Source organism: Oncorhynchus gorbuscha, linkage group LG04 (assembly GCF_021184085.1).
Source record: "Oncorhynchus gorbuscha isolate QuinsamMale2020 ecotype Even-year linkage group LG04, OgorEven_v1.0, whole genome shotgun sequence".
Classification (NCBI taxonomy): Eukaryota; Metazoa; Chordata; class Actinopteri; order Salmoniformes; family Salmonidae; genus Oncorhynchus; species Oncorhynchus gorbuscha.
Genome location: NC_060176.1, coordinates 3,792,904 through 3,815,706, shown reverse-complemented (window position 1 = coordinate 3,815,706; position 22,803 = coordinate 3,792,904). Strand labels below are relative to the sequence as shown.

General features: G+C 47.1%; 1 protein-coding gene across 2 annotated transcripts in view; it reads left to right on the top strand.

Annotated features, from left to right (window-relative positions):
• Nucleotides 1–22,803, top strand: part of LOC124033552 (protein unc-13 homolog C) — a 265,043-nt gene that overhangs the window by 75,336 nt on the left and 166,904 nt on the right. For both annotated transcript variants that reach the window (XM_046345590.1, XM_046345588.1), the window contains exons 10-15: nt 9,347–9,488; nt 13,617–13,786; nt 14,590–14,705; nt 14,837–15,000; nt 19,459–19,612; nt 19,854–19,922. In XM_046345590.1, the coding sequence (XP_046201546.1) occupies nt 9,347–9,488; nt 13,617–13,786; nt 14,590–14,705; nt 14,837–15,000; nt 19,459–19,612; nt 19,854–19,922 (815 nt within the window). The remainder of the gene's footprint in view (nt 1–9,346; nt 9,489–13,616; nt 13,787–14,589; nt 14,706–14,836; nt 15,001–19,458; nt 19,613–19,853; nt 19,923–22,803) is intronic.

The following is a 22,803-nucleotide window of genomic DNA, read 5'->3' as shown; positions in this document are numbered from 1 at the left end:
GTAGTACCAACACTAAGAACTAAGCCCTCGCCCCTAGCCAAGCAGGCTATACTGGAGGGAACCTCCTAGTGGTCCACCAAGATCAACATCACAGGTTAGTAGTACCAACACTAAGAACTAAGCCCTCGCCCCTAACCAAGCAGGCTATACTGGAGGGAACCTCCTAGTGGTCAATCAATGTCAACATCACATCTTAACACAATCATTCAGGCCTGGTGCTGGGATGGTTTGCTGGACTATAATACATGTCTTCAGATCGTCTTGAGCAAGGCACATAGCTGGAAGGGCGATCCACCACTGTGGCTGATTCTGTGCTCCGCCCTATAGGTGATGTGTGTGCGTGTATTACCTTGCAGCGGTGCGACTAGAGCATACAGTTCCTCTGGGCTAAATTACACCAGGTTGGGCTGAGCTGAGATATATTATTGCCCAGCTAGCATTCCTGCCATTCCTTGTGTGTGTCAATCAATCCCCAAGAGACTGAGATAGAGTAAAAAACTGCCTCACTCTCCCATCTATCTCTATGGCCTTATCCAATGTCCTGTTTAGGAACCGACTTATTGACTCTTTATTTATGTATTCATTTGATGAACACAGACACACATTGATTGTGTAGCACTTTGGCGGTAGATAGATAGGCAGCCGTGAGATGTGAATGTTCTGCATCAGCTCCCTGCTACATCCCAGCCCTGGATCAGTGGATTTGTATAGACTGCTATAGGAAGGAGAATACAGTATACTTAATAACTCCCTCTCTCCATCACTCCTTTTTTCCATCTTTCCACCCTTACCCCTCTCACTCTCTATCTCTCTCACCCCTCTCTCTCTCTGTCTCTTTCTCTCTCTCTCTTTTTCTCTCCATCACTCCTTTTTTCCATCTTTCCACCCTTACCCCTCTCACTCTCTATCTCTCTCACCCCCTCTCTCTCTCTGTCTCTTTCTCTCTCTCTCTTTTTCTCTCCATCACTCCTTTTTTCCATCTTTCCACCCTTACCCCTCTCACTCTATCTCTCACCCCCCCCTCTCTCTGTCTCTTTCTCTCTCTCTCTTTTTCTCTCCATCACTCAGCTCTGTAGTTGCGGTACATTTTACTACATTATACAGAGCCAACATAGACATCAGCCGTTCTCTGCCTCTTTCTATTCTTTCCACCTCTTTCCACTCCTCCCTCTCCCTCTGCTACCCCTCTCTCTCTCCCCCTTTTCTCCCTTTCCACTCCTCCCTCTCCCTCTGCTACCCCTCTCTCTCTCCCCCTTTTCTCGCTTTCCACTCCTCCCTCTCCCTTTCCACATCACCCTCTCTCTCTGCTACCCCTCTCTCTCCCCCCTTTTCTCCCTTTCCACTCCTCCCTCCCCCATTCCACATCACCCTCTCTCTCTCCGCTACCCCTCTCTCTCTCCCCCTTTGATCTCTTTCCACTCCTCCCTCTCCCTTTCCACATCACCCTCTCTCTCCGCTACCCCTCTCTCTCTCCGCTACCCCTCTCTCTCTCCCCCTTTTCTCTCTTTCCACTCCTCCCTCTCCCTTTCCACATCACCCTCTCTCTTCGCTACCCCTCTCTCTCTCCTCTACCCCTCTCTCTCTGCCCCTTTTCTTCCTTTCCACTCCTCCCTCTCCCTTTCCACATCACCCTCTCTCTCCGCTACCCCTCTCTCTCTCCCCCTTTTCTCTCTTTCCACTCCTCCCTCTCCCTTTCCACATCACCCTCTCTCTCTCCGCTACCCCTCTCTCTCTCCGCTACCCCTCTCTCTCTCCCCCTTTTCTCTCTTTCCACTCCTCCCTCTCCCTTTCCACATCACCCTCTCTCTTCGCTACCCCTCTCTCTCTCCTCTACCCCTCTCTCTCTCCCCCTTTTCTTCCTTTCCACTCCTCCCTCTCCCTTTCCACATCACCCTCTCTCTCCGCTACGCCTCTCTCTCTCCCCCTTTTCTCTCTTTCCACTCCTCCCTCTCCCTTTCCACATCACCCTCTCTCTCCTCTACCCCTCTCTCTCTCCCCCTTTTCTCTCTTTCCACTCCTCCCTCTCCCTTTCCACATCACCCTCTCTCTCCGCTACCCCTCTCTCTCTCCCCCTTTTCTCTCTTTCCACTCCTCCCTCTCCCTTTCCACATCACCCTCTCTCTCTCCGCTACCCCTCTCTCTCTCCGCTACCCCTCTCTCTCTCCCCCTTTTCTCTCTTTCCACTCCTCCCTCTCCCTTTCCACATCACCCTCTCTCTCTCCTCTACCCCTCTCTCTCCCCCTTTTCTTCCTTTCCACTCCTCCCTCTCCCTTTCCACATCACCCTCTCTCTTCCGCTAGCCCTCTCTTTCCGCTACCCCTCTCTCTCCCCCTTTTCTCCCTTTCCACTCCTCCCTCTCCCTTTCCATATCACCCTCTCTCTCTCCGCTACCCCTCTCTCTCCCCCTTTTCTCCCTTTCCACTCCTCCCTCTCCCTTTCCATATCACCCTCTCTCTCTCCGCTACCCCTCTCTCTCCCCCTTTTCTTCCTTTCCACTCCTCCCTCTCCCTTTCCACATCACCCTCTCTCTTTCCGCTACCCCTCTCTCTCCCCCTTTTCTTCCTTTTCACTCTCCCTCTGTCATTTCCATTATCTCTGTCTATCCCCTGTATCCCCTCGCTCTCTCCCTCTCATCCCCTCTCCCCCCTCTCTCTCATTGTATTGTAGTCCTTGCTGCCGGGGGCAACACAAGGCTGTAGCTTCTCATTTGTGGTGTCTTTGAGAGCCCGGCCCACCAGTCTCTGTCAACGACAGCAGAGGGGCTGGCTGGGGGAGTTATGTACCATGAATAATACAGAGTGTCACTCATACATATTTAATGCCCAGTGTCCTTTTACCTTTTATGGGGCTGGGAAATACTACTTCCTTTCTGAGATGGATGGTTAAGGGTGTGTGGAGCAGGGTGTGTTTTAGCAGGGTGTGTGGGGGGAGCGGCTAATGGGGTATAGGTTGTGTGTCTGTGTTGGTGAGGGTATGTGTCTGTGTGTGTGTGCGTGTGCCTCATCCATAGCCTGGGAAGACAAATAGTCTCTGCAAGAGTAGCTAACCTAAGTATATTTTGTCTTTCAGCAAGTTGCTGTTGTTGATATAGTCTGGCTAGGGCATTTTTTATTGATTTGTTTTCTATTTAACCTTTATTTTACTAGGCAAGTCAGTTAAGAACAAATTATTATTTACAATGATGGCCTACCAAAAGGCAAAAGACCTCACACTGGGGCTGGGATTAAATAAAAATATTGGACAAATGCCAAGTTGATGATGCAACATATCACAGATATGGCAAAAGTCTTAAAGCTATAATATGTAACTTTATAGATCTGTCATTCTTATTGAAAGCAAATTTAAGACGCGGTAGATCTGTTCTATGTGCCGAGATTCTATGCTTCCTGTTCTTAAGTCTTAGTGTTTGCATCTTTTACTATCGGTTTTGTACACCAGCTTCAAACAGCTGAAAAACTATATTTGGGGTTATTGAAAACATGTTTAACAGAGATGTAGATGGTAGAATGATTCTCTAAACTATACACTGAGTACAAAACATTAGGAAACACCTTCCAAATATTGAGTTGCACCCCGTTTTGCCTTCAGAACAGCCTCAATTCATCTAGGCATGAAATCTACAAGGTGTCAAAAGAATTCCACAGGGATGGTGGCCATGTTGACTCCAAAGCTATCCACAGTTGTGTCAAGTTGGCTGGATGTCCTTTGGGTGGTGAATCGTTCTTGATACACACGGGAAACTGTTGAGTGTGAAAAACCAACAGCATTGCAGTTCTTGACACACTCAAACCATACCCTGTTCAAAGGCACTTAAATATTCACCCTCTGAATGGAACACATACACAATCCATGTCTCAATTGGCTCGAGGCATACAACATCACACTGATTGAAGAGTATTTAACAAGTGACATCAATAAGGGATCATAGCTTTCACCTGGATTCACCGGCTGGACATGCTTTCCTCCTGGCTACCCCAACCCCGGCCAACAGCTCTGCACCCCCCGCAGCTACTTGCCCGAGCCTCCCCAACTTCTCCTTCACCCAAATCCAGATAGCAAATGTTCTGAAATAGCTGCAAAACATGGACCTGTACAAATCAGCTGGGCAAGACAATCTGGACCCTCTCTTTCAAAAATTATTTTCCGCCATTGTTGCAACCCTCTTCAAAGGGGGTGACACTAAACCCAAACTGTTATAGACCTATATCCATCCTGCCCTGCCTTTCTAAAGTCTTCGAAAGCCAAGTTAATAAACAGATCACTGACCATTTCGATTCCCACCGTACCTTTTCCGCTGGGCAATCCCGTTTCCGAGCTGGTCATGGGTGCACCTCAGCCACACTCAAGGTACTAAACGATATCATAACCACCATCGATAAAAGACAGCACTGTGCAGCAGGCTTCTTCAACCTGGCCATGGCTTTCGACTCTGTCAATCACCGTATTCTTATCGGCAGACTCAATAGCTTTGGTTTCTCAAATGACTGCCTCGCTTGGTTCACCAACTACTTCGCAGACAGAGTTTAGTGTGTCAATTTGGAGGGCCTGTTATCCGGACCGCTGGGAGCCTCTATGGGGGTACCACAGGGTTCAATTCTCAGGCCGACTCTTTTCTCTGTATATATCAACGATGTCGCTCTTGCTGCGTGTGATTCCCTGATCCACCTCTACACAGACGGCACCATTCTGTATACATCTGGCTGTTCTCTGGACACTGTGCTAACTAACCTCCAAACGAGCTTCAATGCCATACAACACTCCTTCCTTGGCCTCCAACTGCTCTAGTAAAACCAAATGCATGCTTTTCAACCGTTCGCTGCCCGCACCCGCCAGCCCGATTAGCATCACTACTCTGGATGGTTCTGACCTAGAATACGTGGACAACTACAAATACCTAGGTGTCTGGCTAGACTGTAAACTCTCCTTCTAGACTCATATCAAACATCTCCAATCCAAAATCAAATCTAGAATCGGCTTTCTATTTCGCAACAAAGCCTCCTTCACTCACACCGCCAAACATACCCTAGTAAAACTGACTATCCTATCGATCCTCGACTTCGGCGATGTCATCTACAAAATTTCTTCCAATACTCTACTCAGCAAATTGGATGTAGTCTATCACAGTGCCATCCGTTTTGTTACCAAAGCTCCTTATACCACCCATCAGCTATCTGAGCAGCTAACCAATCGCTGCAGCTGTACATAGTCCATCTGTAAATAGCCCACCCATTCTACTTACCTCATCCCCATATTGTTTTTATTTACTTTGCTGCTCTTTTGCACACCAGTATCACTACTTACACACCATCATCTGCTCGTCATCATCTGCTCATTTATCACTCCAGTGTTAATCTGCTATATTGTAATTACTTTGCTACTGTGGCCTATTTATTGCCTACCTCCTCACACCATTTGCACACACTGTATATAGACTCTTTTTTTTGTGTTATTGACTGTATGCTTGTTTATTACATGTGTAACTCTGTGTTGTTGTTTCTATTGCACTGCTTTGCTTTATCTTGGCCAGGTCACAGTTGTAAATGAGACTTGTTCTCAACTAGCTTACCTGGTTAAATAAAGTTTATGTCTTGGAAAGAGAAGGTGTTTCTAATGTATTACCGTATTTAATAATTAATAATTTTGTAACAATTGCTTGTTTTATCACATAAACTTAACCAAACTATTAGAATTTTAGCAACCAGGAAATAGAAGATATATTTCTGCATATTCCACCTTTAACACATCACACAAAATTGTTGGATGACGTAGTACACAGTTGGATGACGTAGTACACAGTTGGATGACGTAGTACACAGTTGGATGATGTAATACACAAGAAACGGGGACCTGTTTTGGCTCGTGAACACCACTTTCAAAACTGCTGGCTGAAATGACAGATGTTCAGGATCTTTAAGTGCTGTATCTTTAATAAGACATCTCAGTCTTATTCCCCCATAAAAACACAAGTGAACTTTACCTACTTGCACTGCCTCTGCTGATAACTTCTTTATTGAGGAACAATGTATTTACAAAGACTGTGATATGTGGTTGTCTCAAGTTATCTTAAGATTAATGTAAGTCGCTCTGGATAAGAGAACCCGGCTAAATAAAATACAAATATATTTAAATGTAGTGTGTCTGTATGTGCTTGTGCATGGTCATGTGCGATGGTGGTGGACTGGTCTCTCTTAGGTATCTGTCTGTTGGCGAGGCAGATATTCACTGCTTCCCCAACTAACAGATTAGCTATACTGGAGACAAGTTTACATGGCTTTGGTACCTATACATAAGACATAGGACAAGGCTCTACTAGTGCATAGCAAGTAATACAGCATTGAACCTGCAGGCTTTACGTGTTACATATATTTTAATATGTATATTATACTGTATATTAATGCTGGACTGGAACAAAAGCCTCTTAAGTCTTACTGTTGTCTCCCCCCTTACTTCCCCTGTCCCCCCTTGTATTTTCCTGTCTTCCCTTGTCTTCCCCTGTCTCCCCTTGTCTTCCCCTGTCTCCCCTTGTATTTTCCTGTCTTCCCTTGCTTTCCCCTGTCTTCCCTTGTCTTCCCCTGTCTCCCCTTGCTTTCCCCTGTCTTCCCTTGTCTTCCCCTGTCTCCCCTTGTCTTCCCCTGTCTCCCCTTGTATTTTCCTGTCTTCCCTTGCTTTCCCCTGTCTTCCCTTGTCTTCCCCTGTCTCCCCTTGTCTTCCCCTGTCTCCCATTGTCTTCCCCTGTCTCCCCTTGTATTTTTCTGTCTTCCCTTGTCTTCCCCTGTCTTCCCTTGCTTTCCCCTGTCTTCCCTTGTCTTCCCCTGTCTCCCCTTGTATTTTCCTGTCTTCCCTTGTCTTCCCCTGTCTTCCCTTGCTTTCCCCTGTCTTCCCTTGTCTTCCCCTGTCTCCCCTTCCTTTCCCCTGTCTCCCCTTGCTTTCCCCTGTCTCCCCTTATCTTCCCCTGTCTCCCCTTGTATTTTCCTGTCTTCCCTTGTCTTCCCCTGTCTCCCCTTGTCTTCCCCTGTCTCCCTTGCTTTCCCCTGTCTCCCCTTGTCTCCCCTTGTATTTCCCTGTCTCCCCTTGTCTTCCCCTGTCTCCCCTTGTATTTTCCTGTCTTCCCTTGCTTTCCCCTGTCTTCCCTTGTCTTCCCCTGTCTCCCCTTGTATTTTCCTGTCTTCCCTTGTCTTCCCCTGTCTCCCCTTGTCTTCCCCTGTCTCCCCTTGTCTTCCCCTGTCTCCCCTTGTATTTTCCTGTCTTCCCTTGCTTTCCCCTGTCTTCCCTTGTCTTCCCCTGTCTCCCCTTGTATTTTCCTGTCTCCCTTGTCTTCCCCTGTCTCCCCTTGTCTTCCCCTGACTCCCCTTGTCTTCCCCTGTCTCCCCTTGTATTTTACTGTCTTCCCTTGTTTTCCCCTGTCTTCCCTTGTCTTCCCCTGTCTCCCCTTGTGTTTTCCTGTCTTCCCTTGCTTTCCCCTGTCTCCCCTTGTCTTCCCCTGTTTCCCCTTGTATTTTCCTGTCTTCCCTTGCTTTCCCCTGTCTTCCCTTGTCTTCCCCTGTCTCCCCTTGCTTTCCCCTGTCTTCCCTTGTCTTCCCCTGTCTCCCCTTGCTTTCCCCTGTCTTCCCTTGTCTTTCCCTGTCTCCCCTTGTCTTCCCCTGTCTCCCATTGTCTTCCCCTGTCTCCCCTTGTATTTTCCTGTCTTCCCTTGTCTTCCCCTGTCTCCCCTTGTCTTCCCCTGTCTCCCCTTGTATTTTCCTGTCTTCCCTTTCATTCCCCTGTCTCCCCTTGTCTTCCCCTGTCTCCCCCTTGTCTTCCCTTGTCTTCCCCTGTCTCCCCTTGTCTTCCCCTGTCTCCCCTTGTCTTCCCCTGTCTCCCCTGTCTTCCCTTGCCTTCCCCTGTCTCCCCTTGTCTTCCCCTGTCTCCCCCTGTCTTCCCTTGTCTTCCCCTGTCTCCCCTTGTCTTCCCCTGTCTCCCCTTGTCTTCCCCTGTCTCCCCTTGTCTTCCCCTGTCTCCCCCTGTCTTCCCTTGTCTTCCCCTGTCTCCCCTTGTCTTGCCCTGTCTCCCCTTGTATTTTCCTGTCTTCCCTTTCATTCCTCTGTCTCCCCTTGTCTTCCCCTGTCTCCCCCTGTCTTCCCTTGTCTTCCCCTGTCTCCCCTTGTCTTCCCCTGTCTCCCATTGTCTTCCCCTGTCTCCCCTTGTCTTCCCCTGTCTCCCCTTGTCTTCCCCTGTTTCCCCTTGTATTTTCCTGTCTTCCCTTGCATTCCCCTGTCTCCCCTTGTCTTCCCCTGTCTCCCCTTGTCTTCCCTTGTCTTGCCTTGCTTTCCCCTGTCTCCCCTTGTCTTCCCGGATTCCCCTGTCTCCCCTTGTCTTCCCTTGTCTTCCCCTGTCTCCCCTTGTCTTCCCCTGTCTCCCCCTGTCTTCCCTTGTCTTCCCCTGTCTCCCCTTGTCTTCCCCTGTCTCCCCTTGTCTTCCCCTGTCTCCCCTTGTCTTCCCCTGTCTCCCCTGTCTTCCCTTGTCTTCCCCTGTCTCCCCTTGTCTACCCCTGTCTCCCCTTGTCTTCCCCTGTCTCCCCTTGTCTTCCCCTGTTTCCCCTTGTATTTTCCTGTCTTCCCTTGCATTCCCCTGTCTCCCCTTGTCTTCCCCTTTCTCCCCTTGTCTTCCCTTGTCTTGCCTTGCTTTCCCCTGTCTCCCCTTGTCTTCCCCTGTCTCCCCTTGTCTTCCCCTGTCTCGCCTTGCTTTCCCCTGTCTCCCCTTGTCTTCCCGGTCTCCCCTGTCTCCCCTTGTCTTCCCTTGTCTTCCCCTGTCTCCCCTTGTCTTCCCCTGTCTTCCCTTGTCTTCCCCTGTCTCCCCTTGTCTTCCCCTGTCTCCCCTTGTCTTCCCCTGTCTCCCCTTGTCTTCCCCTGTCTCCCCCTGTCTTCCCTTGTCTTCCCCTGTCTCCCCTTGTCTTCCCCTGTCTCCCCTTGTATTTTCCTGTCTTCCCTTTCATTCCCCTGTCTCCCCTTGTCTTCCCCTGTCTCCCCCTGTCTTCCCTTGTCTTCCCCTGTCTCCCCTTGTCTTCCCCTGTCTCCCCTTGTCTTCCCCTGTCTCCCCTTGTCTTCCCCTGTCTCCCCTTGTCTTCCCCTGTTTCCCCTTGTATTTTCCTGTCTTCCCTTGCATTCCCCTGTCTCCCCTTGTCTTCCCCTATCTCCCCTTGTCTTCCCTTGTCTTACCTTGCTTTCCCCTGTCTCCCCTTGTCTTCCCCTGTCTCCCCTTGTCTTCCCCTGTCTTCCTCTGCCTTCCCGGTCTCCCCTGTCTTCCTCTGTCTTCCTCTGCCTCCCTCTATTCCCCCATCTCTCCCTGCCTCCCCCTCTCTCCTCTCCAGTGATGTGTGCCCAGGGTCTGCAGGCCAAGGATAAGACAGGTTCCAGTGACCCCTATGTGACTGTCCAGGTAGGGAAGACCAAACGGCGTACCAAGACCATCTTTGGGAACCTCAACCCTGTCTGGGACGAGAAGTTCTTCTTGTGAGTATGAACATGCAGTATATCACTGCTACAACATTACTACAACCTAAGCCAGTGTACTACAGGCTGTATTATAGACGTGGTCCTTTGTGGCTTAGTCGGTAGAGCATGACACTTGCAACCTGTTGGTATGATTCCCGCTGGGGCCACCCATAGATCAAATATATGCACACATGACCATAGGTCCTGTCCAGTACATAAAGACTGCCTCAGGCTGCAGAAACAGGAGGTATGCTCCTACCCTAGGGGCCATTCTGGCTCAGACAGGGCTCCCTTCTTCAGCTGTAACACAAACACTCCAGCAGACATTGTTATCACAGACATGTAGAACCTACAACACCAACAAATGAGTGGAGAGGAGATGGAAAATCATTCAAATGCATTTCACTGAAAAATGTGTTATTGACTTGAATATCATCTACAGTGGATTTGGAAAGTATTCAGACCCCTTGACTTTTTCCACCTTTTGTTACGTTACAGCCTTATTCTAAAATGTATTAAATAAATGTTTTTCCTAATCAATCTACACACAATACCACATAATGATAAAGGAAAAACAGGTTTTTAGAAATGTTTGCACATTTAATTAAAAATAAAGACAGAAATACCTTATTTACATAAGTATTCAGACCCTTTGTTATGATACCCAAAATTGAACCATTGATCGGTGAGATTTTTCTACAACTTCATTGGAGTCCACTTGTGGTCAATTCAATTGATTGGACATGATTTGGAAAGGCACACACCTGTCTATATAAGGTCCCACAGTTGACAGTACATGTCAGACACAGATCTGGGGAAGGGTACCAAAACATTTCTGCAGCATTGAAGGTGGCCTCCATCATTCTTAAATGGAAAATGTTTGGAACCACCAAGAATCTTCCTCGAGCTGGCCGCCTGGCCAAACTGAGCAATCGGGGGAGAAGGGCCTTGGTCAAGGAGGTGACCAAGAACCCGATGGTCCCTCTGACAGAGCTCCAGAGTTTCTCTGTGGAGATGAGAGAACCTTCCAGAAGGACAACCATCTCTGCAGCACTCCACCAATCAGGCCTTTATGGTAGAGGCCAGACGGAAGTCACTCCTCAGTAAAAGACACATGACAGCCCGATTGGAGTTTTACAAAAGGCACTTAAAGGACTCTCAGGCCATGAAAAACAAGATTCTCTGACCTGATGAAACCAAAATTGAACTCTTTGGCCTGAATGCCAAGCTTCATTTCACCCCCAGCTTTGAGTGTACAGCTTTGTTTGAGTTTACTGAAAGTATTATGAAGCTAACCCATGTTAGCTCAGGCCCTTTTTAAATAAACAACAACTTCTACAATGGAGAGGGAACTTTTGATGATGTGTAGTGCTGTTGTGCTAGAGAGAGATTGACCCATGGTGTCATTGGAGAAGGTATTATGGTTTTAATCTGGCTCTCTATGAGTCTGAACTCTGAACTCTGAGTGGTGGCAGACTGTCATGTTGATTGTGATGTTGATCATGTTGATTTAAGGTACACAGAGAACCGAGAACTAATGATATTATCTAACACAACCTAGAACACTGGAATATGGCTTTCTGTAAAACAACAGTATAGCACTATGAACGACACATTTCACATCAACGTCATGAGGCTTAAAGAGTCTGTTCTAAAGCCAGTATATCCTGTTGTTGTATAAATACATCACAGTATCTGCAGTATCCTATATGGACTTCAAGCTGAAATACGCGTCAGGTTGAACAGCACCATTGTTCACCACAGCCGCAATTGTTGCTGTTTTTGTTTTGATGATAAAAGAGAGGAGGATCATTCAGCATCCTGAACACATTATGTTGCAATACATCCTCTGCTTTTCTATGTCGCGGGAAGTGATGTGCACTAATGATGTGTACTAATGTCAGAGACAAGAAAACAAGTTTGTTGTTCGAAATAACTTCTTATTTTGTTGTAATATTACCAACGAATGTGGCAGTTTCACCAAGTATGGATTCCAGCTTTAAATAGAGACATAGATAGATAAAGATAAATCAAGCACCCCATTTCCATAGAAACCATAGCGCTGGCGATTAGGAGACAAAGAGTCTTTGTTAGAGCTGCCTTCCACCATGTTCTCTGTCTGCTGATGGAGGCACTGCGTGTCTGTCTGTCTGTCTGTCTGTCTGTCTGTCTGTCTGTCTGTCTGTCTGTCTGTCTGTCTGTCTGTCTGTCTGTCTGTCTGTCTGTCTGTCTGTCTGTCTGTCTGTCTGTCTGTCTGTCTGTCTGTCTGTCTGTCTGTCTGTCTGTCTGTCTGTCTGTCTGTCTGTCTGTCTGTCTGTCTGTCTGACAGAGAGAAAACAAGACATAGAGGGATAAGATGTTATCCTCATGCCATGTGACAGGGTCTTGGGATCTTTGCTCTCTGCCTGGCAGGGACATTCATCTGAGGGTGCCACTAACACACACACACACACACACACACACACACACACACACACACACACACACACACACACACACACACACACACACACACACACACACACACACACACACACACACACACACACACACACACACACACACACGCACACGCACACGCACACGCACACAAACACACATACCCCCTTGGGTGGTGGAACACTAGGGACAGCAGGGTTTCCTAAAGAGAGCCGGTGGGGCAGAATGATGTCAATCCCACCTGACAGACATTCCCCTCACCTCTCCCTTCTCCCTCTCCTCTCCTCTCCTCTCCTCTCCTCTCATCTCCTCTCATCTTTTCTCTCCTCTCCTCTCCTCTCCTCTCCTCTCCTCTCCTCTCCTCTCCTCTCCTCTCCTCTCCTTTCCCCACCTCTCCTCTCCTCTCCCCACCTCTCCTCTCCTCTCATCTCCCTTTTCTCTCTCCTCTCCTCTCCTCTCCTCTCCTCTCCTCTCCTCTCCCCACCTCTCCTCTCCTCTCCTCTCCTCTCATCTCATCTCATCATCTCATCTCCCTTTACTCTCCTCTATTCTTCTCTACTTTACTTTACTCTTCTCTCCCTCTCCTCTCTCTTCCTCTACTCTCTTTCATTCTCCTCTCTCTCCTCCTTCCAGGTCTTTCATTCCCCACATACATCTAGCAGACAGGACAACTCCAGACCACTCCCAGCCTTTGAAGCCCCAATGACAACCCTAACCTAACAGCCACCCACACTATGCCAACCCTAGCCATTACATATGACTGTAACGTGACTACACTGAGTCTCCAGGTCTGTTTGTGCTCCAGGATAGTGTGAGGTCATATCAAGTTAGGTCAGAGCTGCTGCCAGTAGATAAAACAGCTGAGCAGGCTCTAGAGAGGATGGGAGGAGGGCGGAGGGAAGAGGGCCACACAGCTTTTCACCTTCAAGGGCTATTTTCTAGATTTTTACAGCTTTTTTTTCTCTGATTTAGTCACCTTAATTTGGGCAATCCTACAAGGGTAAAAACCGCAATAACTTTTGAATGAATTATGATAGAGGCATGAGGTTTGGACACCCTAAACCATTGGTTACCAAATGGTCAATCACAATTGACTGGTCGATCTCCAAGACATTCCTAGTCAATCACCAAACATTTCTGTAAAAAAATAAACAATAAAGCCTTTACGTTCCACATTTCTTAATTCCTTTTGCGTTGTAGGCGTCAGATGCACTTGATTCAGCATCCCCAATGACGGGAAGGCAAAGTGTCCCCATTTTGAACCTCTTCATGTGTCTGACGGTAGAACTCCGCTTACCCGGCAGGTCCAGAGAGGAAATCAGGTGCACCTACAGGCCTACCGCTGGCCAATAAGATAGTTCAGATCACTGTGTCTGCACAGTTTCCTCGAGCCATGGACTGTAAAAAACAAACTTGAGCGCACAGCAATGTTGATACTGTGAGAATTCAAATGACAATAACTAAAGAGAAACTCAACAAATACAGCGTGTTTAAGTGTCAATGCTTTTATAAGCCATAATATGTGTGTTCTCCCTACACCCACTCACACTACAACCAGCACTGCAGCTGCAATGAATGAGAATAGCAAAGTGTTCTGATAATCAATGTATTTTATTATAATAGCGACTTGTGTCTTTTTTTAATATCGCCCTAAACTAACTCACTTTACTGGTGCTGTTTCTCTACACATGGTGCTTTGCTGTCCAGTGAGTGTCACAACGCTACAGACCGGATCAAGGTGCGTGTGTGGGATGAGGATGATGACATCAAGTCTCGCATGAAACAACACTTCAAACGAGAGTCAGACGACTTCCTGGGTCAGACCATCATCGAGGTCCGCATGCTCAGCGGGGAGATGGATGTGTGGTACAACCTAGGTATGTTCCAGATCATTCTGCTTCCATGTTCCAGATAAGACTGGTTCTATGTTCTAGATAAGACTGGTTCTATGTTCTAAATAAGACTGGTTCTATGTTCTAGAGAATCATATTTCTATGTTCTAGATAATAATGATTATATATTCACGATCAAACTGCTTCCATGTTCTAGGGAATACTGGTTCTATGTTCCAGATCATACTGCTTCCATGCTCTAGATAAGACTGGTTCTATGTTCTAAATTAGACTGGTTCTACAGTATGTTCTCTATAAAATGGGTTATATGTTGTAGATTAGACTGGTTATATGTTCTAGATAATAATGTTTCTATGTTCTAGATCATAATGATTATATGTTCCAGATCCAACTGCTTCCATGTTCTAGATTAGACTGTTTCTATATTCTAGTTAATTTTGGTTTTATGTTCTAGATAAGACCGGTACCATTTTCTAGATAAGAGGACTGGTGCATCTGATTTTGTGTTCTAGATAAGATAACTGATATGTATGGTTCTGTGTTCTAGATAAGAGCACTGATAAGTCTGGTTCTGTGATCTAGATAAGAGAACTGATAAGTCTGGTTCTGTGTTCTAGATAAGAGCACTGATAAGTCTGGTTCTGTGTTCTAGATAAGAGAATTGATAAGTCTGGTTCTGTGTTCTAGATAAGAGCACTGATAAGTCTGGTTCCGTGTTCTAGATAAGAGAACTGATAAGTCTGGTTCTGTGTTCTAGATGAGAGAACTGATAAGTCTGGTTCTGTGTTCTAGATAAGAGAATTGATAAGTCTGGTTCTGTGTTCTAGATAAGAGAACTGATAAGTCGATGGTGTCGGGAGCCATCAGATTGAAGCTCAACGTGGAGATGAAGGGAGAGGAGAAAGTAGCTCCGCCCCACGGCCAGTACACCTGTTTACATGAGGTAAGACATCTATACTCACCAACTGGTCTGATGGATTTCTCCACTCTATGGAAACTGTTCCAGGAACTGTCTCCCTCTACTCCTCTTCTCTCATGTTATTCTCTTCATCCTGTCTTTCTCTCTTCCTTTAGAACCTGTTCCACCACCTGACGGAGGTAAAGAACAGTGGAGCGGTGAAGATCCCAGAGGTGAAAGGAGAGGAGGCGTGGAAGGTCTACTATGACGACGTGTCCCAGGAGATAGTGGACGAGTTCGCCATGAGATACGGAGTAGAGTCCATCTACCAGGCCATGACGTAAGGACGCTCTCTTTCTCATTCTCCCTCTTTTCTCTCCTCTTGGTTCTCTGAAGGCTTACTGCTGTGCTGATGTAATACAGGAAAGCATGCCTCTGTGTTCTCAGTGTTAAAACTATAGAATCAATGGATTCAATTTCTATGGTTCAGAGTGTGCATGTGTGAGAGAGAAGGAAGCGCCTGGCTGCCTGTCTCTGTGTCTGTGCGTGTGTGTGTGCGCTGTCCGCTCTAAAGTCACCATGGGAATTCACAGGAAGTCATCATGGTTCTCAGTGTTCTCTCTCCACGCTCGCCTCCCGGAAGTGATTCTGGGTAATCTGGAGGCTGAGAGCACAGTAATTAATTATGCTCCCCAATGTGAGCATCTGTGTGTGTGTGTCTCTCTCCCTCTCTCCCTCTCTCCCTCCCTCTCCATCTTTTTTTGTCTCACTCACTGTGTTTTGAAAGGCTATTTAATAAATAATTGATATGACTGTCCTTCCAGATAAATGGACTGCTCATTTTTGAAAACCTTTGAAATGCACCTCAAGTTAACCTTTCCTTGTATCAGTATTAAACTATCTCATATAAAGTCTGTGTCCCAAACACCACCCTATTCCCTAATAGCCCCATGGGCCCTGGTCAAAAGTTATGCACTATAAAGAGAATAGGGTGCCATTTGGGACACTCCCTAACAGTCAATGCCTGACTGTAGAGCAGAATAGATACCTGTTAAGAGGCAGCCTTCTACTTCTCTCTCACTATTCCCATGACCTACTTAGGTTTAGTTTAATGGATTCAGCTCAGGGAGGGAGGGAGGGAGGGAGGGAGGGAGAGAGAGAGAGAGAGGGGGAGAGAGAGAGAGAGAGAGAGAGAGAGAGGAGAGAGAGAGAGGGAGAGAGGAGGGAGGGAGGGAGGGAGGGAGGGAGGGAGGGAGGGAGGGAGGGAGGGAGGGAGGGAGGGAGGGAGGGAGGGAGGGAGGGAGGGACCTAGAGAAGAGTCCCCTAAGCAAGTTGGTCCTGGGACTCTGTTCACAAACAGACCCCACATAGCCCCAGAACAGCAACACGGTTAGTCCCAACCAAATCACGAGAAAACAAAAATATAATTAATTGACACAATGGAAAGAATTAACAAAGAAACAGAGCAAACTCAAATGCTATTTGGCCCTAAACAGAGAGTGCACAGTGGCAGTATACCTGACTGTGACTGACTGACCAAAAATTAAGGAAAGCTTTGACTATGTACTTACTCAGTGAACATAGCCTTGCTATTGAGAAAGGCCGCCGTAGGCAGACATGGCTTTCAAAAGAAGACTGCCCACAAAATGAGGTGGAAACTGAGCTGCACTTCCTAACCTCCTGCCCAATGTATGACCATATTAGAGACATATTTCCCTCAGATTACACAGATCCACAACGAATTAAAAAAGAAATACAATTTTGATAAACTCCCATATCTACTGGGTGAAATTCCACAGTGTGCCATCACAGCAGCAAGATTTGTGACCTGTTGCCACAAGAAAAGGTCAACCAGTGAAGAACAAACACCATTGTAAATTCAACCCATATTTATGTTGATTTATTTTCCCTTTTGTACTTGAACTATTTGCACATTGCCTCCACAATGTATATAGGCATAATATGACATTTGAAATGCCTTTATATGCCTATACTTTTGGATATTTTGTGAGTGTAATGTTTACTGTCAATTTTTTATTGTTTTATTTCACTATTATCTATTTCACCTGTTTCCCATTCCAATAAAGCCCTTTGATTTGAATTGAATGTAATTGAATTGAGTGAGAGAGGGGATAGAGGAGAGTCGACCCTGAAGGCCTTCTACACCAGCTCATCAGACCTGATCCAAATAGACCTTCTATAATGGATGGACCCTCTAAACCACATAGCCCAGCGGTGGCCATCCCTTGGAAGCTATACCCTTCTGGAGGATTTTGCTTGAATCCTACAACAACTAATTCCACTAATCAGTCGCTCCTGAGTCTCAGCAAATCAGAACTATGTTGCGTAGCGTTGACGTTTCCTAGAAGTGTGTGAATAGCTGAATCAGATGTTTTTGAAGTTTCATCAACCTATAGCAATGGACATGATGTGTTCAGAGTGTGTATGTGTCTCTCTGTGTATATTGGTATTGGAGTGTTGCAGTGAACATGGTATTGGAGTGTTACAGTGAATATGGTATTGGAGTGTTACAGTGAACATGGTATTGGAGTGTTGCAGTGAACATGGTATTGGAGTGTTACAGTGAACATGGTATTGGAGTGTTACAGTGAACATGGTATTGGAGTGTTGCAGTGAACATGGTATTGGAGTGTTACAGTGAACATGGTATTGGAGTGTTACAGTGAACATGGTATTGGAGTGTTGCAGTGAACATGGTATTGGAGTGTTACAGTGAACATGGTATTGGAGTGTTACAGTGAACATGGTATTGGAGTGTTACAGTGAACATGGTATTGGAGTGTTACAGTGAACATGGTATTGGAGTGTTGCAGTGAACATGGTATTGGAGTGTTACAGTGAACATGGTATTGGAGTGTTGCAGTGAACATGGTATTGGAGTGTTTACAGTGAACATGGTGTTGGAGTGTTGCAGTGAACATGGTATTGGAGTGTTACAGTGAACATGGTATTGGAGTGTTACAGTGAACATGGTATTGGAGTGTTACAGTGAACATGGTATTGGAGTGTTGCAGTGAACATGGTATTGGAGTGTTACAGTGAACATGGTATTGGAGTGTTGCAGTGAACATGGTATTGGAGTGTTACAGTGAACATGGTATTGGAGTGTTGCAGTGAACATGGTATTGGAGTGTTACAGTGAACATGGTATTGGAGTGTTACAGTGAACATGGTATTGGAGTGTTACAGTGAACATGGTATTGGAGTGTTACAGTGAACATGGTATTGGAGTGTTGCAGTGAACATGGTATTGGAGTGTTACAGTGAACATGGTATTGGAGTGTTACAGTGAACATGGTATTGGAGTGTTTACAGTGAACATGGTGTTGGAGTGTTACAGTGAACATGGTATTGGAGTGTTACAGTGAACATGGTATTGGAGTGTTGCAGTGAACATGGTATTGAATTGTTGCAGTGAACATGGTATTGGAGTGTTACAGTGAATAGCAGCCCATTTGTTTGAGACACAGAGCGGTGACACCTTGGCCATCAGAACTTTGTGTGCATGCGTGCATGTGTGTGTGTGTGTGTGTGTGTGGGGGGGGGCTCAGCCTGTCTCTTGTTGCTGGTATTTGGAGCAGCTCCTAAGATCAATGGAGTGAGGGGCGGCATGTTTGTTTGTGTGTAGCGGTTTTAAAGGAACATTACAATTCCATTCAGAGTTTTCTAATCTTCCTGTTATTGACCTTCAAGCTGGTTCCACTCTGCTGGGAATCACATGACATTACAACTCGCAGAATGTGGAAGAGCACAGTCTGCCTCTGTATTCTCTCTCTCTCTCTCTCTCTCTCTCTCTCTCTCTCTCTCTCTCTCTCTCTCTCTCTCTCCCTCCCTCTCTCTCTCTCTCTCCCTTTCTCTCTCTCTCTCTCTCTCTCTCTCTCTCTCTCTCTCTCTCTCTCTCTCTCTCTCTCTCTCTCTCTCTCTCTCTCTCTCTCTCTCTCTCTCCTCCCTCTCTCTCTCTCTCTCTCTCTCTCTCTCTCTCTCTCTCTCTCTCTCTCTCTCTCTCCGTCTGTCCGTCTGTCCATCAGTCCGCCTGTCCGTCTGTCTGTCTGTCTGTCTCTCTCTCTCTCTCTCTCTCTCTCTCTCCGTCCGTCCGTTTGTCTGTCTGTCTCTCTCTCTCTCTCTCTCTGCCTGTCTGACTCTTTGATTTAATCTCCTTTAATATCATTCCTCTACTAGTTGAATAATTGCCTCCTTTTCATGATCAAAGGAGTTACTACTTAAATCACACTTCAAAGAATAGTTAGTGTTTTGGCATTTTAATATCCTTCTCTCTCTCTCCCTTTCTCCCCACGCCCCCCCTCCCTCTCTCTCTCCTTCCCTCCCTCTCTCCCCGGCTCTTCCCCTTCCTCTCTCTCTCCCTCCCTTCCACTCTCTGTCCCGTCCTCCCTCCCCTCACCTCTCTCCCCCTCTCTTTCCCTTCCTCTCTCTCTCCCTCGCTTCCACTCTCTGTCCCATCCTCCCTCCCCTCACCTCTCTCCCCCTCTCTTTCCCTTCCTCTCTCTCTGCCTCGCTTCCACTCTCTGTCTCGTCCTCCCTCCTCTCACCTCTCTCCCCCTCTCTTTCCCTTCCTCTCTCTCTGCCTCGCATCCACTCTCTGTCCCATCCTCCCTCCCCTCACCTCTCTCCCCCTCTCTTTCCCTTCCTCTCTCTCTGCCTCGCTTCCACTATCTGTCCCATCCTCCCTCCCCTCTCTCCCCCTCTCTTTCCCTTCCTCTCTCTCTGCGTCGCTTCCACTCTCTGTCCCGTCCTCCCTCCCCTCACCTCTCTCCCCCAGGCATTTCTCCTGTCTGTCCTCTAAGTACATGTGTCCGGGGGTCCCAGCGGTGATGAGTAACCTGCTAGCCAACATCAACGCCTACTTTGCCCACACCACCACCGTCTCAACCAACATCTCTGCCTCCGACCGCTTCGCTGCATCCAACTTTGGGGTGAGAACACACGCACACACACTCACCTACACACACAGACTCACCTACACACACACACACACACACACACACACACACACACACACACACACACACACACACACACACACACACACACACACACACACACACACACACACACACACACACACACACACACACACACACACACACACACACACACACACACAGTGTGATTGCTTTACTAACTGAGAAATCTATATATCTGTTTTTCTCACAGAGAGAAAAATTTGTCAAACTTCTAGATCAGCTGCACAACTCTCTGAGGATTGATCTATCCAAGTACCGGGTTTGTACTCTCTCTGTGTGTGTGTGTGTGTGTGTGTGTGTGTGTGTGTGTGTGTGTGTGTGTGTGTGTGTGTGTGTGTGTGTGTGTGTGTGTGTGTGTGTGTGTGTGTGTGTGTGTGTGTGTGTGTGTGTGTGTGTGTGTGTGTGTTGTAAAACAGTGGGTGTCTATGTATAATAGGATTATCTGTCCAGGGGTTGTACCTAGAGATGAACGGTTGTAATGATTTCTATCTCCAGGGGTCTTCTTCACTAGTCCTGTCCACTAGTCCTGTTCACTAATCCTGTTCACTAGTCCTGTTCACTAGTCCTGTCCACTAATCCTGTTCACTAGTCCTGTCCACTAATCCTGTCCACTAATCCTGTCCACTAATCCTGTCCACTAATCCTGTTCACTAGTCCCGTCCACTAGTCCTGTTCACTAGTCCTGTTCACTAGTCCTGTCCACTAATCCTGTCCACTAATCCTGTCCACTAGTCCTGTCCACTAATCCTGTCCACTAGTCCTGTCCACTAATCCTGTCCACTAGTCCTGTCCACTAATCCTGTTCACTAGTCCTGTCCACTAATCCTGTCCACTAGTCCTGTCCACTAATCCTGTCCACTAATCCTGTTCACTAGTCCTGTCCACTAATCCTGTTCACTAGTCCTGTCCACTAATCCTGTCCACTAATCCTGTCCACTAGTCCTGTCCACTAATCCTGTTCACTAGTCCTGTCCACTAATCCTGTCCACTAATCCTGTTCACTAGTCTTGTCCACTAGTCCTGTCCACTAATCCTGTCCACTAGTCCTGTCCACTAGTCCTGTCCACTAATCCTGTCCACTAGTCCTGTCCACTAGACTTGTTCACTAGTCCTGTCCACTAGTCCTGTCCACTAATCCTGTCCACTAGTCCTGTCCACTAGACTTGTTCACTAGTCCTGTCCACTAGTCCTGCCCACTAATCCTGTCCACTAGACTTGTCCACTAGTCCTGTCCACTAGTCCTGCCCACTAATCCTGTCCACTAGTCCTGTCCACTAGACTTGTTCACTAGTCCTGTCCACTAGTCCTGCCCACTAATCCTGTCCACTAGTCCTGTCCACTAGACTTGTCCACTAGTCCTGTCCACTAGTCCTGTCCACTAGTCCTGTCCACTAGACCTGTCCACTAGTCCTGTCCACTAGTCCTGTCCACTAGACTTGTCCACTAGTCCTGTCCACTAGTCCTGTCCACTAGACTTGTCCACTAGTCCTGTCCTCTAGTCCTGTCCACTAGACCTGTCCACTAGTCCTCTCCACTAGTCCTGTCCACTAGACTTGTCCACTAGTCCTGTCCACTAGTCCTGTCCACTAGACTTGTCCACTAGTCCTGTCCACTAGTCCTGTCCACTAGACTTGTACACTAGACCTGTCCACTAGTCCTGTCCACTAGACTTGTCCACTAGTCCTGTCCACTAGACTTGTCCACTAGTCCTGTCCACTAGTCCTGTCCACGAGACTTGTACACTAGTCCTGTCCACTAGTCCTGTCCACTAGTCCTGTCCACTAGTCCTGTCCACTAGACTTGTCCACTAGTCCTGTCCACTAGTCCTGTCCACTAGTCCTGTCCACTAGACTTGTACACTAGACCTGTCCACTAGTCCTGTCCACTAGTCCTGTCCACTAGTCCTGTCCACTAGACTTGTACACTAGTCTTGTCCACTAGTCCTGGCCACTAGTCCTGTCCACTAGTCTTGTCCACTAGTCCTGGCCACTAGTCCTGTCCACTAGTCCTGTCCACTAGTCCTGTCCACTAGTCTTGTCCACTAGTCCTGTCCACTAGTCCTGTCCACTAGTCCTGTCCACTAGTCCTGGCCACTAGTCCTGTCCACTAGACTTGTCCACTAGTCCTGTCCACTAGTCTTGTCCACTAGTCCTGTCCACTAGTCCTGTCCACTAGTCCTGTCCACTAGACTTGTACACTAGTCTTGTCCACTAGTCCTGGCCACTAGTCCTGTCCACTAGTCCTGTCCACTAGTCCTGTCCACTAGTCTTGTCCACTAGTCCTGGCCACTAGTCCTGTCCACTAGTCCTGTCCACTAGTTCTGTCCACTAGACTTGTACACTAGTCCTGTCCACTAGTCCTGTCCACTAGTCCTGTCCACTAGTTCTGTCCACTAGACTTGTACACTAGACCTGACTGTACTGTCAGTGGTTGAATTGCTGGTGAAATGATGTGACATAAAAAACATTGCTTCCTATGCGGTGATTGTTTTGTCCTTGTTGTTTCTGTGTGTTTCTGTGTGTTTCTGTGAGTTTCTGTGTGTGTGTGTCTCCCATTCTATTTCAACTGGTACTGGGCAGGTTTTCAATGTGTGATTATAGAGGCAAAGACAGAGAGCGGGGCAGGTTTTTCACTGTGTGATAATAGAGGTAAAGACAGAGAGCGGGGCAGGTTTTCACTGTGTGATTATAGAGGTAAAGACAGAGAGTGGGGCAGGTTTTCACTGTGTGATAATAGAGGTAAAGACAGAGAGCGGGGCAGGTTTTTCACTGTGTGATTATAGAGGTAAAGACAGAGAGCGGGGCAGGTTTTTCACTGTGTGATTATAGAGGTAAAGACAGAGAGCGGGGCAGGTTTTCACTGTGTGATAATAGAGGTAAAGACAGAGAGCGGGGCAGGTTTTTCACTGTGTGATTATAGAGGTAAAGACAGAGAGCGGGGCAGGTTTTTTCTGTGTGATTATAGAGGTAAAGACAGAGAGCGGGGCAGGTTTTTCACTGTGTGATAATAGAGGTAAAGACAGAGAGCGGGTAGGTTTTTCACTGTGTGATTATAGAGGTAAAGACAGAGAGCGGGGCAGGTTTTTTGTGTGATAATAGAGGTAAAGACAGAGAGCGGGGCAGGTTTTTCACTGTGATTAT